This window comes from Apostichopus japonicus, chromosome 17 (genome assembly GCF_037975245.1).
Source record: "Apostichopus japonicus isolate 1M-3 chromosome 17, ASM3797524v1, whole genome shotgun sequence".
Taxonomy (NCBI): domain Eukaryota; kingdom Metazoa; phylum Echinodermata; class Holothuroidea; order Aspidochirotida; family Stichopodidae; genus Apostichopus; species Apostichopus japonicus.
Window position 1 is genome coordinate 4,830,808 of NC_092577.1, and position 19,281 is coordinate 4,850,088.

Below are 19,281 nucleotides of genomic sequence, written 5' to 3' on the forward strand. Positions count from 1 at the left end.
AAAAGGGAGATCGGAGATGAATATGCAGTTGTATTTGTCTCTTTTCATAATGTACAATTTATTAATCGACATATGAAAATAATATCGTTACAAACAAGATACATATTGATAATTTATTGACTTACAGGGAGAGACCATTGAAACTAAGCAGTATTCCAAATTCAACATTTGAAGGAAAAATGAATGATAATTCTGCAGTTTTACCACACGTTTCTCCCTCCCCTTACACCCAACCCTCCCCTGGACGACCTCACTTCGTAGCCCCCCTCCCACACACAAATGATGGTTGCACCCCTCAGCCCCAACCCCGCCCCATGCTAAGCAGCCACATATGCACGTGGGAGAAACCCACTGGCTTAATACTTTCACGACACGCCGGGTGGCTATCCAATTTACAGGTTATGATCTTTTCCGATTTCAGACACAATTTAGAGGACCATTTTAGATTAGAATACCGTGAATTGCACTTTCCTAGCCGGCTACGATTCGAACCCATAACCTCCAAGATGCTATAGGTGTCAATACTTCTCTATGGCAACGCCTTTATCTACTTAAAAACATACCGTATCACTCATTAAAACAATACAACCTGGTGAAAGTGCGATTCGCATGCCAGATATTTGTGGCACACAAGAAGGTTTTGATAAACCTATTAATGAAACACACGAAAACCCTTTACTAATATCGGAGTAATGGTTTATCCATCACTAAATCGACTGAAACACTGAATTAATCCACAGATTGACCGAAAAAGGAAAAAAATATGGAATTTTGGGAGTTTCATTTACGATCCAATGTGACAGGATATTTCAACATACCGTTAGACAATACGCATTTTGCTTTTTCAGTTCCTGCATTATGAAAAATTTCAGTTCTTTCTTTTTTTTTTCCTCATGCATGTTAGTTAATATATCGTTGCGGCTCGCGCATTGTTTACACAATTTTAGTTTGGATTGTAATATCAATGTCGTACCTACCCATGTAATATCAATTCGATATCGTTTTTTGTATTTTTTACTTTTCTCATCTCGGCATTAACGCTATCATTTTTTAAACTAAATTCTGATTTCTTCTCATGCATCTTACCATTTGTATATGATCTTCTTTCAGTCCTCCTGCTTCTAATTCATATGCTAAGTTACGGACCGGTATCTCACCGGTGCGGTTACCGAATACGTCCTCCTCTTCCAATAGATGAAACAACTCCTGTGAAATACAGAGGTCAAAGGTTACGAATATGCAAATATTATTCAATAAACGCCCACAGCTATATACAGATTGTCTGGTTAAATTAGAAATGTGGTGTTCTAATTCGCTGTGTTCTTTCTGCTTGGTCCACGCGCTTTGTATGAACCGGTGTCACAACAAATCGAAAAGATAGCAGGGGAAAGTAACATAGTACACACATATACAGTAGATATACAGATATGTATCCATGTAGAAGTGCTGGAAAGTATAACAAACCCATCATGGAAAGTAGCATTAGATATAAAACACCCTCTAAATGGAACTAGAAGAGATCAAGCGATAGCCACCCTCAACCCCCCCCCCCCCCCTCACACCTGATCACCTTAACGACACAGAAAAGTGCTAGAAATGTCCGTAAAGTAATGATCACATTTATTGTCAAGATATATAAGGGCTCATCCTTGGATGACGTCACTGCGAATTCATCGTAGTTTGGAGACAATTTGGAAGATCGAGGAAACATCGTCCAAATCCATTCGGTTTTGTGAATCAAGAAATCTCTCCAGTCTCTCCAGTCCAAGGTTATTTCGACAATTCCATTTAAAAAAAATGACGACATTGAACATCACATGTCCTCACCCGTCCTTTATTTATTTCTTCATTGTCGCCCTCCTTCCAAACCCCCATAGGTACTCCCCTTCCCTGTCACCTTCTAAACACTGATCATCATGGATTTGCTTCAGAGAAGAGATTGATCTACCAAGCGATTCGTTTTTGTAGTTCAAAGGTCAAAGCAGTATCCCCCAAAAACAACTTACCTTCGCTCTTTGCATTTTAACATCCAAAGCGTCGAAATCCATTTGATTAATCAGTTTCCGAATGAAGGGTCTAAACGAAATTAAACAAAAATAACACGGTTATCTATTAAGTTGTATAGTATATGTATTGCATTAAAGGGTGTGAAGACTCGCGCACAAAGAAACGTCTCATGCCGGTAATGTGACCTAGTTTCGAATGAGGTGTAACAGAAGTGTTAGACACCACCATCGATCCCAGAAAATACATACATAGCTTGCTACCGTCGGTAATTAGACACCAGTGTACAGTCAATACATACAGCTACGGTCAATACCCAATACACAGTGTACATAGCAGCGATGGACATCTCAGGTCTAGATAAAAGATAAAAAGGTATCACGTTTCATTACTGTCTGCATTTTATAGCGACAAGAAGAAAACTTCACTTGCAAGCAACGGAACTTCTTCAGAGGGTGGCACGCGGTTTAGGGCGAGTCTTCAATGCCTTTAAACACACTGAAAGCGACAGCTTCTGTCTGTGACATATAACTTTCCCAGATAACATAAATGAGCCAAATTTATGGTTACATTAATACATTCTGGTATTTCGTCACATGGTTACACTTGTAAATAAACACAAACATGGCAAGAATATGTCTTCAAGTGCCTCCATAAAACATACAACAACCTGCAGTATATTTTACATATTAGAATTCAGAGGAAGTTATAATTTTAAGAACTGCTTTAGTTTGAGATGGGGTGGGGAGGGGGGGGGGTTGGAGCAAGAATAAGACCACTGCTCAGAGGTGTAAAATTGGTCGATGCAGCGTCACCGCTCTCCCGTGCTGATCATTTCTTTGAAAGTTATTGGGGAAATATACCCCCTCCCGTCCCCCTCCCCTGTGTCGGGAATCTCTTAACTGATTACACCTCAACGTGAATGTTGTATACATAACGTTATCCTTTCAGACATTAACTAATAGACAAATTCTTCACCCTTTGCTTTCACTTTTCCTACACTCAACGATGTGATCTCATTAAAGATGTTTCAAGAGCTGCTTTTTATACTTACTCAAGTCGTGAGACTTTTTCTGACAGCGCAGCAACGACTGCAAAGAGTTTAAAATTCAGCCGGTATCGAGATGGCAGTTCGAGAATCTGTTTAGGAAGACAGTGATCAAAGAAGTTAAGAATATGAGATCGTTGTTTCCTTAGTAACATAGATATCGTGATATATTCGGAAACATTCGAAAACAACAAACATATTACATGCTTGTGTTACTTGCCGCACTAAAACCTTTGAAAACTACAAACCACCACTACCCCCACCCCTCCCCCACCGACGACCAGCATATCCTGGGTAGCTCCCGATTTGCTATTCGATGGCAATTATAGAGCAGTTAGTCTATTATTAGTAACATTTAAGACACGCCAATTATATATAGAATTTTTCAACTAACGTGCCTCGGTTCTATAATACAACTGTTTCTTCGAGAAAGGAGTCAATTTGACCATGGAGTCAGAAGGTTCTCATCAAACACACTTCACCCCACAACACTTCACAACCACTCACAACACCCCACAACACTTCACAACCACTCACAACGCCCCACAGCAGCCCAAAACACACCCACTCTGCTTTATATACCGTATATCATTGTGATACAATGAAAAGGTCGTCAACTAACGCACCTCACAACATCCACTCCAATATAGGCTACATACCAAACTATACTGCCAAAGTACTGAAAAGCACGCAATAAACGTACCCCCCACCCACCCCCACCCCACGCCATAGCTCCCTACAACAGTCCATACCACTCACTCTAACCAATCCGTAGAATAGCACTGTCTTACTATGAAAAGGCCCTCAACTAACTCACTACACGCCACAACATCCCACAACAAAAATGCCTACTGCATGTAAGAAAATTAGCCGATTGTAAATCCACAGTAGCGCACAACACCCACTCCACTTCATGGCATACCACTGCCATTGAAAGGCATTACATTAACGCTCTTCACCCCATAACATCCCACAACATCCCACAACAAGCCATAAGAGCCAACAGCAGCTCACAACACCCAACCCATTGCAAAACCATAGATTGATATACCCATGTGAAGGGCATCGAATTAACGCACTCCACACCACTGCACCTCACTCCAACCTACTCCACTCCACACGCACCACTATACACCTCACCCCTTCAAACCACACACCCCTACACACCCCTATACTTACATGAAAGATAAATTGACACTCCTTTTCTGTGATCAAGTTGCCGTTGATCTGTTGTAGAAGCTTCTCAAACTCAGCGAGATCGATCTCATATTCCTGTTGGTTATTAGAAAATAAATAATAATAATAATAATAATAATAATAATAATAATAATAATAATAATAATAATTATAATAATAATAATAATAATAATAATAATAATAATAATAATAATAATAATAATAATAATAATAATAATAATAATAATAATAATAATAATAATAATAATAAAAATAATAATAATAATAATAATAATAATAATAATAATAATAATAATAATAATAATAATAATAATAATAATAATAATAATAATAATAATAATAGTAATAATAATAATAATAATAATAATAATAATAATAATAATAATAATAATAATAATAATAATAATAATAATAATAATAATAATAATAATAATAATAATAATAATAATAATTATTATAATAATAATGATAATAATGATAATAATAATAATAATAATAATAATAATAATTATAATTAAAATAATAATAATAATAATAATAACGACGACGACGATAACGACCACGACCACGCCACCGCCGCCGCCGACGACGACGACAATGGCGATGACGATGACGGTGATGGTGTTACTTATTCTTAGAGCGAAATATTTCAAAAACGATAAGTTGTCGTCAAGGCAATGAGATATTATATTGTTTCAAACATTAAAGAGCGTAGGTAATTAGATTTATCTCGAAAACACGTGTAATTCGCGCAGTTTTGGCTATAAAAAAAGATGGATGAAACCCTTGAGCGTTATCACATCTACTTTCACTTTCGTTACAGCCTCCATTACTTTACCTGAAGTGGGTTTAATCTTTGGTATATCATGCTCTGTTGCCGACGGAATTTATCCTTCATCGAAGTTCGAGTAATATGTTCTTCACCACGTAAATTCTTTGCTACTGTGTTCACCATTTTATTTTCCGCTGCAAAAAAAAAAAAAAAAAATTATTATAAAATTGCCAAACATATAAGATAATTAATACTTTTCCAAAGAATACAAAATACAAATTTGAGAAATTTCCTGTTAGCTATTGTATCATTCTTATGTGTTCACTACGGTAACTTACTGAATGTAAACCAGAATGCAACCATTCAACTCCTGCCCGCCTCAATGGTTCCCTGTCATCCACCCACATACTCCTCACATCCACCATGCCACTTAATAATCGATTTGATGACATGCTTCAACCGACCCCCTCCCTGCCCTCCCCCCCCTTCATGTAAATTATTGGCTATTCCCAGTGGTGTCAAGTGCCTTTTTGAAGTCTATAGTTTCTTTCTTTATTCCATATTTCCACGGGCCACTTTAATTGACCCCAGGTCTGTAATTGACCCTGGGCCCCTCTCATTAGATTCGGCTACTCCTTACGTCACAAACTGAAATTCACGAGAAAATAGAGGGCGCACTTCCACTAAAGCCCCTGTCATATCCTGTCATATTGTAATTATACAACCCTTCATTCAGAAATCATTTCGGACAGTGGCGTCCTGTAGCTATTATTCCCAATGAGCATTATTTGTTAACACATTAGATACAGGAACAATTGGATTTACCTTTCAGTTCTATGAGTTGTGTTTCTGCCGCTGTTATTTTCTCCTCCGTTCTCTCGATTTCTAGATTCATCTCTTTAACTTCAGGAATTGTTGACAGCTGATGAAAAATAGGCAATATTGTTAAAGATTACAGATAGAATTAATGAGGAAGCAAAACACAAACAAAGTATAAACAACAACAACAAAGAAATGGCGATTTGTGATCCCGTCACAGAAACTGTGTTTAATTAAAACAGACGTGCCCTAATAGCCTATTACCAAAAACAAACAAAAAAGGAAAAAGTATGTGTTCCAATGCAGACTGCAAGTGAGTTATATTTTTCTAAAAGAAAGTTACTTCCGGCAAAAAAGAAAGATTAGTGCGGTCCTCTTTTGATCCTCAGTCCTCTCACATCAGGACTGTAAGCACGTGATCATTTCGATGACATGACGCAATATCATTTCTCAGGAACAGAATCTTATATTCCATAAACTTGTTAAGGAAACGTTAAATAACATGGAGCCTAGACAGGCAAAACAAACACGTTCACATTTGATCGGAGACACTCGAACCCTACAGTATGTATCGTCGTATAAAGTCATACGGCAATTCAGCCAATCAGCTTTAGCCATCGTGCCGTATGGCTTTGACACATGATGTATTCTCGTTAACTTCTCTCTGTGTACGTGCTCAGGATAAATAAGAGGGGAATGATTTAAATCACATACCGTCTGCCACTGGTTGGTAGCTAGCCTTGCAAGAATCCATTCATCCGTTTGTGTCATATCGACAAGCTTCTCCATTTTCATTGGTGGGTTGTTCTCACGTGACTTCTTGCTCTTTTGTAAGAGAGTTGTCGGCGATCGTACTGGTGGAATGACGTCAGCAATGCTCTCTTGTGAAACACTCTCAGAACCACCTGCACATAATAGTTTACATTAAAAGATGGGGTTTGTTTTACCAATAACGAAAGCCAAAATATTCACGTCATTTATCGACATACTGACACATACTCGCCCACCAAGATGTCTTCCCATAAGTCATAACCAGATTTATCAATATATTTCTGACTGATTTGTACACCACTACAGCTCATTCACATGAAGCGACAATTGGGGAGTGTGCGGGTGATCACGACTATACGATTGATGAAGATTTATACAGTTTTAAGTTGTGTCGGCTACAGTAGGGGAAGCTCAACATGAAACACTTTCCCGACTGCAAGTAAGAAATGTCCGGCGGTTCACGACTGCTGCTACCTAAGTTCAACAAATTGAATCAATGGCGGGAAAATAGCTTAACATGTGACCGAATACAAGCATCGGTCGTTAAAAGATAACAATCGTTCATCGTGCGCTTATCAGTCGGTCAGTGCACCTTGGGGAAGTGGAAGGGGAGGGGTGTTCTCAGTTGTTAAAGGGGTTGTGGGTCTGTTGGACTATCGAAAGCACGTCAAGACAGTAGAGTTGTGTTGACTGTTGAGTTATGTTGACTGTTGAGTTATGTTGACTGTTGGTTAGTGCTTCAGTCGAGGAGTGTGAAGAGCTTTACACGTCATCAGAAGATAGACATATACGGATGTAAGTACTCATGGACCATACAGATTAATTTTATAAATTGGTTTAAGAATTCTTCTAAAATTTCGGATTTTTTTCCTCGAGAATATTGTCAGTTTAGATCTGTCAATATTAAACAAATTGTTACCTTTCTTTTTGGCGGCTTTCTTCGTTTTCTCTTTTTCTTTCCGAGCATGGAAATCTGATCTCTCTTGAGTCCACTCAGGGTCAAATATTTCTTGAAATTCTTTCCTTGCAATCGCTGCCACAGTTCGATTTTTACCCTCTGAGTAAATGGGAAATTATTTAAATAATAACATTAACGAGAATTCAATTACCTACAAAGAGAAATATATATATACAAATAAACCATTTCGAACTAATTTTTATAAAAGAGTTAAACAATTTCGTGTTAGGTCGAATCTTGATAAAAGATTAACCGAGTGATTATTTGAATATTCATAAAGTGACTTACCATTTAAAGTGTGCAATTGTTCCTTAAGCATCTCCGCTCTCTGTGACTTCCGGTCAATTTCAAAGGTCAATAGCTTTGAATAATCATCGGCTGCAAACTATAGAGAGAACAATAACATTACTATTGTGTAACTTATATGACAGATATACCCAATTGGAGAGTTGGACCTTTTACTTTTTCAATATTACGACAGAAATTAGAATAATATTTGAAACGTTTCAGAAACCTTACATGAAATGTGTAAATAGGCCTACCTTAAGGAATTTGTACATATGTAAAATAGGTACATTGTAACAGTATATTTCAATAAAACAGATGGACAATACGTACGTAGAATTTTCTGATCATTTATTTCCCATATTTTTCGCCTAGAGTTAAGTATAGTACATACTTAAGTATAATGCAGCCTGCGCATGGGGCATCCGATTAAACCGTGGGCCACATTATTAATTTCATATCCATCCCTGTTCTACACACGCTTAATAACATTGCTACGTCACATGAAACAAATAGAATATACTTACAGTGTTGTACAGTTGTTTGGTACCAATCTTCGCTTCGATTCGTTTCTTTGCATCACGTGTTAGTCCAATTTCTTGGCCGTCACTGACGTCATCATTTGATATTACGTCATTGTTCATAATGTTCTCATCGTTGTCGTCGCTAGCTTCACTCTCGTCGGTGTCTGATGAATCCTGCTGAATATTCATAGGACTTATATAGTCGTCTTCTTCAAGTTCGTTGATTGGTTGAGATTTCGCAAACGTTGACTGTAGAGCGTCTTGATTGGTCACTTTTCCTACATCGTCATTAGAACCACTGACATACCCAGATGTTCGTGACGTCACCGATGCGACATCAGGGTCTTTCGATGAAGTCGATGACGTCATAGCGTCGTGTTCTTTCAGTCTTTCCTTGGTGAATGACTTGTGTATGACGTCATCGACGATAGGGACACCCTGGTCGCGTAAGTAGTTGTTGAAAATACGTTGATAGAATGGTACTCTCGATTTACTGTAATTGGGAGAAATTTAAAGTAAAATTTAAAAATTTAAAATGTTTGATCAGAAATCAATTTGAAAGCAAAGAGATAGTTTGAGAAGAAATCACTGTTCGGTAAGCAAAAAAGATAAGAGACGGGGAAAAAACAGGCATGTTACTAGCCTCACCCGCCCCCCCCCCCACCCCATCACTAACCCCCCCCCCCCCTACGCTCACTACATTGATATGTGAATTAGGCAAATATAGTGATCAAACGTCTTTTTTTGGCAACCTATTTTCATACACTGTCAACACAAAGTTCATTTAAATACTAGCATTAACAAACAGGAATATATTTGTACTTACAATACAATGCAGTATTTAGCGAGATAGTCTAATGTGTTACTTTCATCTGGCTCCGGGGACGATGTCGGTTGCTCAATAACCGATGGCGCCGGTGGTTTAAACTTCTTTGGTCTAAACGAAAGAAAATCAGAGAAACCAGAATTTATATATATGTCTTCTAAGCTCTACCGTTAATGTATAACGATAAACAAAAGTTTAAATAAACTTCAGAACAATCGTACCATTTATTCAACTAAGAGACAAGTTGTTCAACCCTATCGTTTGAATGGGGCGGTGGGGGGGGGGGGTATGATTTTCACTGTAAATAATTTGGGAACTGAAATATTGTTCCTAAGTTGATCACTAATTTCAGTCAAGTTCTTAAACAGAAATGGTTTTAATCCAATCGCCTTGCTATTGATTATAAATTTATAATGTACAAAAAAACACGTCAATAAAGGACACATTCATGTGTGACCTTTGACACGGATATATTGTGACGTCGAGAGCAAGTTGACGCGCAAAATTTTGATTTTTTTTTTTCCCCCCATCAAAACGCAGACACACAACAATGCACGTTCTAGTCACATGCTGCACGTTACTTTGTTCGTTTGTTTTTGATTATATACAAACTATACTCTGTTGTATGTATACCTATATTCTGGGCGTTTTTTCCACATAATAGCTTCTTGTTTTGAGACAGTCCGTGCAGATGGGACTTCTACAGGTGGTTCAACTGCTTCCGGTATGGGACTTTCAACTGGTGGTGGTATCGGAGATGGCGCCTTCTCTACTTCCGGTTCTGGTTCCGGGGTACGTTCTTCTGGCCATTCTGGGGCGGCTCCGTAATGTACGGGCTCTGACCTCTGTCTCTCCGGAAGTGGTCCAAATGTTGTCCTCTGTCAAAATTGTCGAAAACGACATGAGTCACATATTTGGACAATAACATATTTTGTTACATTTGAATCGTTTTCCAGAATATCTCTTTACTTTAGCGCCTATCAACACAATACACGAAACAGGCTGAATTCGAGGCGATACCGCTAACCGTTTTAATAGCCTAGCAAGAAAACAGCAGCGCAAAAATGTTGATTTTAATGTCGTCGCAAGACCGCACACATTGTTCGAATAGTGAGTCATACAAGATATGACCCTGCGCATATTATAACCCATTCAATTCTTATAAACTCTCAACTCAATCCCTCCCCACCAGTCCACTTTGATTGCGACAATGGCGGAATGACGGTACATATAACATGTTTATTGTAATAGTCTACTAGGGTACTAGTCTACAGTGGTTAACGCCGGTGCCTTCCAATCATAAGGTCCCCGGTTTGAGTCACTCCAAGATTAATGCATGTCGCCCAGTTACAGAGTTGTTGACAATTGACAATTCATAATCATGCTCGTTAAATATGAATGTAAGAGACTGACTTCGGTCAGCTTGCGGCTTTGATAAGCCGATGATGGCTTCTTCGCGAGTTCCTGCTTGCAGGAGAATCTAATATATATACATACATAGTTTGGCGGTTCTATTACACCGTCAGGTCAACTGTTTAAATAACTAATTAACAATAACTAATTAATAATAATTAATGAAAAATAATTGCGAAAGAATAACGATAACGATATATCGCTGCACGGTACCTTGTACGGTTTTTGCACGATCTTTGCGGTTTTCTTCGGTGTCGATCTTTTTAATACCGGTCTCGGTATCTTCGCCGTCTTTGACTTCCGGTTTGAATCTTTTGGGATGAGTGCTGGAAATGAAAAAATAAATTTTTAATTAAAATTTTAAGAAAGAAAATGAAATTGATAATAACTGTCATACTACATTGTAAAATAAAAGTCAAATTTTTACAATAATATCCTTGTGGTATAACTATATGCATTCAGTCAATGGTTAATTTCTACCTAAGGCAATAACAAACATAAATGCACGCAATTTATATCGTATATACACTTTAAACAATCTTTGTACAATTTTTCGTGAAAATGTAAAAATTGTCTTTCAGCATACACATGAAGGCAAGATATATACTCGCTTCATTTAAAGGAGGAGTTTGCCATCGGCATGAGTTTATTTGAGTCGTTATAATAACATGACCACGGTCACTCTTTACTACGTCCGATCAAGCACAGACATGATACATTTAAAAAATTAAAATGAGTACAGGATTTGTTGTACGAAGACGCGTATAGACTTGTGCACATGGAGCGGACGTTCGCAAAATTGTATTCAGTATAGTCTTTATGAAACATTGTACAGCAAGTAGAAGACATGTCACCTTTAAGTTAAGCATAATTGATGACGAAATAATCATAGAATATGTTTAAGTATCAAATGAACAACGGAAGCTGTCTCGAAAAAGAAGGCGAAACGATAGAAAGAAAACATAGTTCCCAATAATCGTGTTTTTATTTGCATTTTCGTAAGGCTTGTCTTGAAACAATATACATGTTGCACCAACGTTATTTTCATCAACATATCAACAACACGAAAAGTGGGGAAAAGGTTTTCAAATCGTAAACTGCACTGGTTGCTAAGAAACGACTTGCGACAAGTTTCACTTTACCGGAATCTGTAGTGATTGGTACGGTTGTTGCTGTTTCTTGTAAGTTGTCTTCATTTTGCTCTGAGACCGTCAAAGGCGTCGGTTTTTCGATAACCGTGAGTAATGGTTCTCGGATCAGCTCCGATTCTGTCGTTGGTTTTAGAGTTGTTTCGCCGGGTGGTTTCGGTAAAACTTCAACTACAAATACATAGCGATATCATGTAAAAACGTACGATGAACAAGGGCGTGGAAATCCCAGTCGGGGTTGGGGTACAATTATGTCATCAAAATGCATCGTACATTCATAGCCGTACGAAGAATTTTACAACACTGCAAATTTCCTTAAGTTTATTATGAAAATGAGATTTTACATTCAATATTTCTCCGGCCCCCTAATTTTCTCCCGGCCCCGCGGCTGTAGCCGCCTGACATTCCTCACCCCTCCGACAGACTTGACGATGGAGTATATATTTTCCCACCAAACTGGCCCACCATTTAAGATTTGATTCCAAGAAGCACCATCCATAGTATAGTATTAGAACTAGCAACGTGATTCTTGATCGTAAATTTTGCCACGTGGTATTTTAATACATCACTCAAAAAATCCGGGCAGAATGTCATAAATTCATATATATCTTTGCATGTACAATGCATTTTGATACGGTTTTGTCCTATTATGAACATCACACTGACACAGGATTCTGAAATCACATTCGCTGATCACGTGGACAGATGACGGTGTGAGTTAGTAACGAGTGACGTAGTAGGTGCGATGACGTCAGTATCACGTGACCATTTTAGCATACAAGGTGAAGAAGTCCACTGCATATTGATATCGATGGAGTAATATTCCTGGTTAATGTTAGTTCGTGAGTGCGGTGAAAAAAAATCCAACTCATGCCAAATAGTTCGTGCCGGTACATCTTATACATCTTCGAAAGTGGGCGTGGTATGTTAGTTGCATATTTTAATATTCATGATTCTTCAAAGCTAGGCTGGTAACGTTTGATAGGTGAATATGCAAAGCGGATAATCGTGTTTGGTGAAAGGTTGTGCTGAATTGTCGGTAACGGAGGTCATTTTTAACCTATCATCATTAATATGCGTCGAAAATGAATAAACATATAACGTGAGTATCATGTATTTAATATTCATGATCTGAACAAAAAGTGCTCTTTTAAGAAAAGTCCCCCAAGAAAGAATATATGGGCACGAAAAACCAACCAACCAAACGACTGATCCGCTCTCAACCCCAGTCCCGTTGCATCGAGACTGCGACTGTGTGTGTGATCATCGTCAGGTGTGTGTACTCACGATTCCCCTTCAAAGGGGAACATAAATGCTACACATGATCTTAGCAAAAAAACCAAGGTACCACGATTAGGCTAATAGGTGCCGTTTTACATTAGTTGTGTCTCCTTGCACTAAATCGTATAGTAGACTATATTTAAAGGTATGCTGTATTGGCCCCAAACATGCTAGATATTCAAATATGGTCACCTTTGGTCATAATTCTTAAACTGTTTTTATTACAACCTTCGAGGAAATTTGCTTCACTGGGAAAATTCAGTCATCTTACGTGCTCATTAAAAATGAGAACATTTGGAGAGTAAAGACCTCCATGAAAGTACTTTTTGAGAACGTCTAGCAATTATAGCGTGCTTTAATTTGGGCACAATACTGACTACCTTTAAGAACTAGTACCACATTGAGAGTAATTAATATTAACCTTTATTAGTGATGATATCTAATATTAACATATTGGTGAGAAGTTTACATAAATTAAATAAAAATTATCTATTAATTAGAATTTTTATTAAGTAATTAGTATTTAATTTAACGATAACTCTACAATGCAATCATATTAATGGGCAATACACTAGAAAGTATAGACGATAAGTTAATCACGGAAAAAGAGTGCGTGCGTCATTTATAACCACGTAGTATAGTATGGGTGCAACATGTTAGTGACGTCATGGGCATGTTAGCGGTAATAATGATCATCTTGGTGACGTCATGCAGTCACGTGCTTTGCTCTCCTTACCTGGTGGTTTGTATGGTATAATTGGTATTGCAACGTACTCTCTTTTCTTCTTCGAGGGGACTTGTAATTAAAATATAAAAAATACCGGCAAATCGTCATTGTTTTCTTAAAATAACCGTTATACCGATTAAATACATTTACACTGTAAGGGAAATTAATTTAAGAACGGTTTTTTAGATGTGTCCGTAGCCTCATTATACCATCACACGTTAAAAAGAGGTCAACAGTATTGGTAAAGAAAGACGTTTAATTAAACGAAGTTTCATGTTAGTTGTTTGAAAAGTTAGGTTCATGAAAGTTACCGTTTATTTAAATACGCACATAACCTGAATCGACTTTTATCAAGGTTTATTGTCACGCTCAGACGAAGCCAAATCTGTTTGTTATAGTAAACATTATGCAACATTCTGAAACACATTATAGACACTCGTGAGGCAAATAACCGGATGAACGTAAAACAATATTAACGAAACGGGTCAAAGTTTTTATTACTCACAGAAGAAACTACAAAGAAAAAACAGACAGTATATGAACAGCTTGTAGTAGAGTTGTAAAAGTGTAATATTTTGCCGTTCAAAAAGACAGCGGTTAATTGAAACTAATCGAAGATGAAATACTGATGTGTATATAGAATGACGGTGTTTGTTACACCGATTACCCGAACCGGTTTACTTTACACTACACTGTCAGTAGACGGATACACCTCAGTCAGACGGATAACCGTATGGAAAGTTAGTAAACGGTTAACCACAGTCACGAATATCACTTCACACAGTAAAGACAGAAAACCGTGACATACCGGTTATTGCTTTGGGTTTTTTTCGTTTCTTTTTTGCCGGTTGTCTTCTTCCCCATCTTCGATTGCTATTCTTCCGGACAGCTTCCAAAAATGAAATTAACGTAACACATAGGTTTGTGCGGTGTGTTCTGATCAAACAATGTCAATCCTACCTTCGATTGAAATTTTACACGTATATATACATATTTATTTAAATATATATTTATATATATATATGTAAATAGCTCTATTTCTGTTTCTTCTTCTCTCCCATCCTAGTGGTTATGTAATAGGTGCCTATACTCTTCCACAACCTGTGCTCATATTCCCCTGTATATTTAGTAGTGAGCCAGTGGCAACAGTACTTTCTTTGTTCTGCCAAAGTTGCTGGTTGCTGTAAACATCTTCTCTTCTTACTTTCTTTTCTTAGATAAGGGATGCCTTGTCTTAGTTGTTTCAGTTTTAGTGTAAGCATTTGTATGCAGATTAGTCTGTGTAATCAGCTCTGATTGGTTCTGAGTGTTACTCTTGGTATCTAGGGTGTTTATAGCCAATCAGAGGTGTTAAGAGGGTCACATGTTGTTACCCTGTGGTTTAGGTGTTTCCTCCAAGGTGTGTTACTGTAGGAGGGAGAGGCAGTTAAGTTGTCAGCCAGTCAACAGGGCCTGTTTGTATATTAGCCACCCTTGATATCATAGTCTGTACACTACAGTATACATATATAAAAATAGTTAGAGAAGTTGTCCTTCTTGTGCTTAAAGAATACATATTTATCTACATTCATATAACTTTTGCTGTCCGAGGAATTAACTGTCTATAATTGATTTGCTGTACGTTTGTAAACATTATTTCATCGTTTTAATGGATTATATGGAACTGAGAGCTGTGTCCTGCTAGTTGCCATTTTGTACTTACATATATCTTTACTGGGACTTCACCTACTCTTTTACGTGGACGTCACCTAGTCTTCTACCTACTGTCTCTTGTACCTGGACTTTACCTACTCTCCTTGGGAAGAACATTTCTTTGGATATATATATTTTATTGGAGTATTCCTGGAACTCTCCCTCGTATCTATATCCACTGGAGTATATTCACGGAACTCTTACCTCTCACCTTCTATTTCGTAATTTCCTGCTATCGGACATTCATTTATTAAACCTTGCATCACCGTGCCTACCAGTTATTCTACTACATTGCCGTGCCGTGTTGCTGGACTATACAGACCCGCCCGCCAGATAAGCTCTATCTCTTTTTTTTATTAATGTGCACATACATGTATTAGTCTTGTGGCCACTTGACACCTCTAGTTGTTTATATTCAATATCTTTAGTTTTAATTGTTGATACAAGTGTAATTGTGTAACAGTAAAGAGTACTTTGCCAAGATTCTTTATGTTGCACACTGTCATGTGTGACCCAGCAAATATAACTATTTTCTATACCTAACAGCCAGTCTTATTCTTGTTTTTAGCCTGTTGTATTTGTAATACAGTGGTCAGCTGTCTTCACACCTCGTGACCACTAGGGGGATTCCCAATAATCCTGTTGGACAGCTAGCTGCTGTCAAGAACCCTGTATCCCGCAACTCTTACATTGGTAGTACGAGTGGGGTTATTCAATTATTGCTCCCCAAATGGCAATTGTCGTTATATAGTATTTATTTCAAATGTTGTTGTACTTGAATAAGACTGGTTGATAGGAGACTTATTTTATTCACATTTCAGTATTTTGCTTATGGTTTCTTCAGTACTTCTATATATTTTTGCTTACAAACTGTTTACCATTGAGAATAGCCATGAATGAAAATATTGATTCAGTGACACCTGACTGCTCGGGAAACCAGCCTCTCCCTGCAATCTATATCCCCATTAATCACCACATTTCAACCTTTGTGGGTACCCCAACTAGTAAAAACGACCCTGGTTGGGGGGAATGGAAAGCTAGCCTGAAAGCTGCACTCAAAGCATGGAGGACCCCCCTGGACCAACAAGTAGAGTTGGCCCTTCGGTATCTGGGTGGTGTAGCACGGAGGGAGGTGCTCGTTCTAGAGGAAGACCAACGTTCAACCATTGATGCAGTGCTTGGTCATCTAGATAAAATTTATGGAGACAATACGCCCCTGACGACACTGATGAGTCGCTTCTACGCCAGAAATCAGCATAGGCATGAGACCATCAGGCAGTATTCCCTATGCCTGGAAGAACTTTTGCAGCAAATCCTAAAGCACCCATCATCCCTACCTGAAAAAGACAAAACCCTTAGAGATCGATTCATGGAGGGAATTTCCAGCAACTCCATCAAGATGGAGCTACGAAGAGAAATCAGGAAGGATAGCGACATCAGTTTCAAAGATATCAAAGATGAGGCCCTTGAGCTAGAAAGCGCCATGAGGATGGACAGTGCTGAAGATATCATCACAGCTGACCTTCATCAAATAGGGGTACCCCCTGCATCAGCCCAAAGCACAATACCCAACAATGTCCCAGCCTTCCAAGAATGGCAGAAAACGATGGAGGCAGCATTCTCCAATATGCAACAACAAATGCTGCACTTGCAGTCTATGGTTGCCATGGCAACACCTAGGAACCGACCAACCGGTGGCAGAAGGGCTACCGATCAGTTCACAGATGATGGTCGACCGATCTGTAGAAACTGCAACATCCCAGGCCATGTTGCCAGGAATTGTAGGAGGAGACGAGGGCCCCCACCACACCTGTCTGCAGATGCCACCCCTTTCCAACCCCAGACAACATCGGTTCACCCAAACGAGACCAATCCATAGTTGTGAGCCAAACTATGGAATGCTCTGCCTCGTTAGGCTCATCTATACCGACTAGGGACATCAGAGACAAGGTCGTTGGAGGTCACATGGTAACTAATATTCTAATAGAGGGCCACCCTATGCCATGTATCATTGACACCGGCTCACAAGTGACGACCATATCAGAAAAGTACTTTAAAGAACACCTGGCTGATAGACATCGTCCATCAGGTCCCCTGCAGTGGCTAAAACTTAAAGGTGCAAACCATTTACCTGTCCCATTTTCAGGATGTGTGGAAGTAAAGCTAGTCATTTCTGAAGTTGAAATTAATATTATAGCCCTCCTTGTTCCTGAGAATGCTGCCAGTGGCATTCCCTGCCTATTAGGAATGAACGCAATCAGGCTTTGCAAAGAGATGCTATTTAATAGTCCGAACATGAAGTCGAATCCATCCAGAGATCGGTGTGCTCAAACAGCAGAAGTACTACACTTTATACAGATGGCTGAAGAAGGGGGAACAGAGAGTGAGAATCTATCAGGCATTATAGGTAGAGTTTCAATTCCCAGGGGCCAATCTGTTTTACTACCTGCCAGACAAGAGATGATCATAGAGAGCTACTGCGATTTAGGGAAAGGGAGAACTTGTGGTCAGGGGATAATAGAACCACTACCTGATGACCAAAACAACTTACCAAAGGATATTTTAGTGGCCAAATCATTGTCTACGGTTACTAATAATAAAGTGCACATTAGACTTCTCAACATCAGCACCAGTGACATCCTGCTCAGGAAAGGTTCAGTTTTGGCACAATTACATGAGGTGGAGGTATTACATCATCAGACTCCAGAAGTAAACTTAGTGCACGTTGATCAACAAACAGTAGAAGTTGTTATCTCTGAGCAGCATGCTACAGTGGTCAATGAAAGCGCTCACTCTCAAATACCTGGAGATTTACCAGTACCTGTTAATGTCAACACTGAAACTCTTTGTTCTGATGAGGTGGCTATGCTTGCTAAATTTCTTAATGACCACAAAGAAGTTTTTGCTAAAGATGATGGTGACTACGGGTGTACAGCTACTATCACACATCAAATTCCAACAGGTGACAGCCCACCAGTGAGGGAAAAATATAGAATGATTCCGCCCAAACTTTACCAGGAGGTAAAAGATCAAATCAAACAGATGCTAGAAAAGGGGGTCATCCAAGAAAGCTACAGTCCATGGGCAGCTCCTACTGTGTTAGTAAAGAAGAAAGATGGAAAGATAAGGATTTGTGTGGATTATCGCAGACTGAATGCTCTTACTAGGAAGGATGCCTACCCTCTCCCCCGAATTGATGAGTCCTTAAATGCGTTGGGTCATGCCAGATTATTTTCCACCCTAGACTTGGTGAGTGGCTACTGGCAGGTTGCCATGAATCCCGAAGATCAGCAGAAAACAGCCTTCACAACACCTATGGGACTGTTCGAATTTCAAAGAATGCCCTTCGGTTTATGCAACGCTCCAGCGACTTTTCAACGATTAATGGAGGCTTGTCTGGGAGACATGAATTATGAGTCTGTACTTCTGTATTTAGATGACATCATCGTCTTCTCCGAAGATTTTCCATCACATCTTCAGAGACTAGGGAATGTCCTGGACAGACTTAGTAAGCATGGGTTGAAGGCTAAACCAAGTAAGTGCCACCTGTTGCAGAAGGAAGTACACTACCTTGGTCATGTGGTGTCGGCAGAGGGCATATCTACTGAACCAGAAAAGTGTGCAGTCATCAAAGACTGGCCCACCCCCACCTCTGTATCAGATGTGAGATGCTTTCTGGGTATGGCAGGGTTCTACAGGCGATTCATTAAAGATTTTTCAAAGATTGCAGGCCCATTGTACGAGCTCACATCTAAACCAAAGAATGGGCTACCCCTGAAGAAAGCCTTTGAATGGTCCACCAGATGTCAGGATGCC

The 19,281-nt window shown here is 38.8% G+C and overlaps 1 protein-coding gene across 11 annotated transcripts in view; it reads right to left on the reverse strand.

The window, feature by feature from the left end:
• Window positions 1–19,281, reverse strand: part of LOC139984293 (uncharacterized) — a 53,053-nt gene that overhangs the window by 2,895 nt on the left and 30,877 nt on the right. For 4 of the 11 annotated variants that reach the window (XM_071998145.1, XM_071998147.1, XM_071998144.1 and 1 more), the window contains 16 exons: window positions 14,582–14,662; window positions 13,783–13,842; window positions 11,760–11,936; window positions 10,831–10,943; window positions 9,838–10,082; window positions 9,205–9,315; window positions 8,382–8,871; window positions 7,858–7,954; window positions 7,531–7,668; window positions 6,555–6,745; window positions 5,847–5,943; window positions 5,088–5,215; window positions 4,232–4,324; window positions 3,059–3,144; window positions 2,007–2,076; window positions 1,087–1,206 (listed from right to left, as the gene is read on the reverse strand). In XM_071998145.1, the coding sequence (XP_071854246.1) occupies window positions 1,087–1,206; window positions 2,007–2,076; window positions 3,059–3,144; window positions 4,232–4,324; window positions 5,088–5,215; window positions 5,847–5,943; window positions 6,555–6,745; window positions 7,531–7,668; window positions 7,858–7,954; window positions 8,382–8,871; window positions 9,205–9,315; window positions 9,838–10,082; window positions 10,831–10,943; window positions 11,760–11,936; window positions 13,783–13,842; window positions 14,582–14,662 (2,297 nt within the window). The remainder of the gene's footprint in view (window positions 1–1,086; window positions 1,207–2,006; window positions 2,077–3,058; window positions 3,145–4,231; window positions 4,325–5,087; window positions 5,216–5,846; window positions 5,944–6,554; window positions 6,746–7,530; window positions 7,669–7,857; window positions 7,955–8,381; window positions 8,872–9,204; window positions 9,316–9,837; window positions 10,083–10,830; window positions 10,944–11,759; window positions 11,937–13,782; window positions 13,843–14,581; window positions 14,663–19,281) is intronic. The other 7 variants (XM_071998151.1, XM_071998153.1, XM_071998154.1 and 4 more) reach the window with 5 other exon arrangements.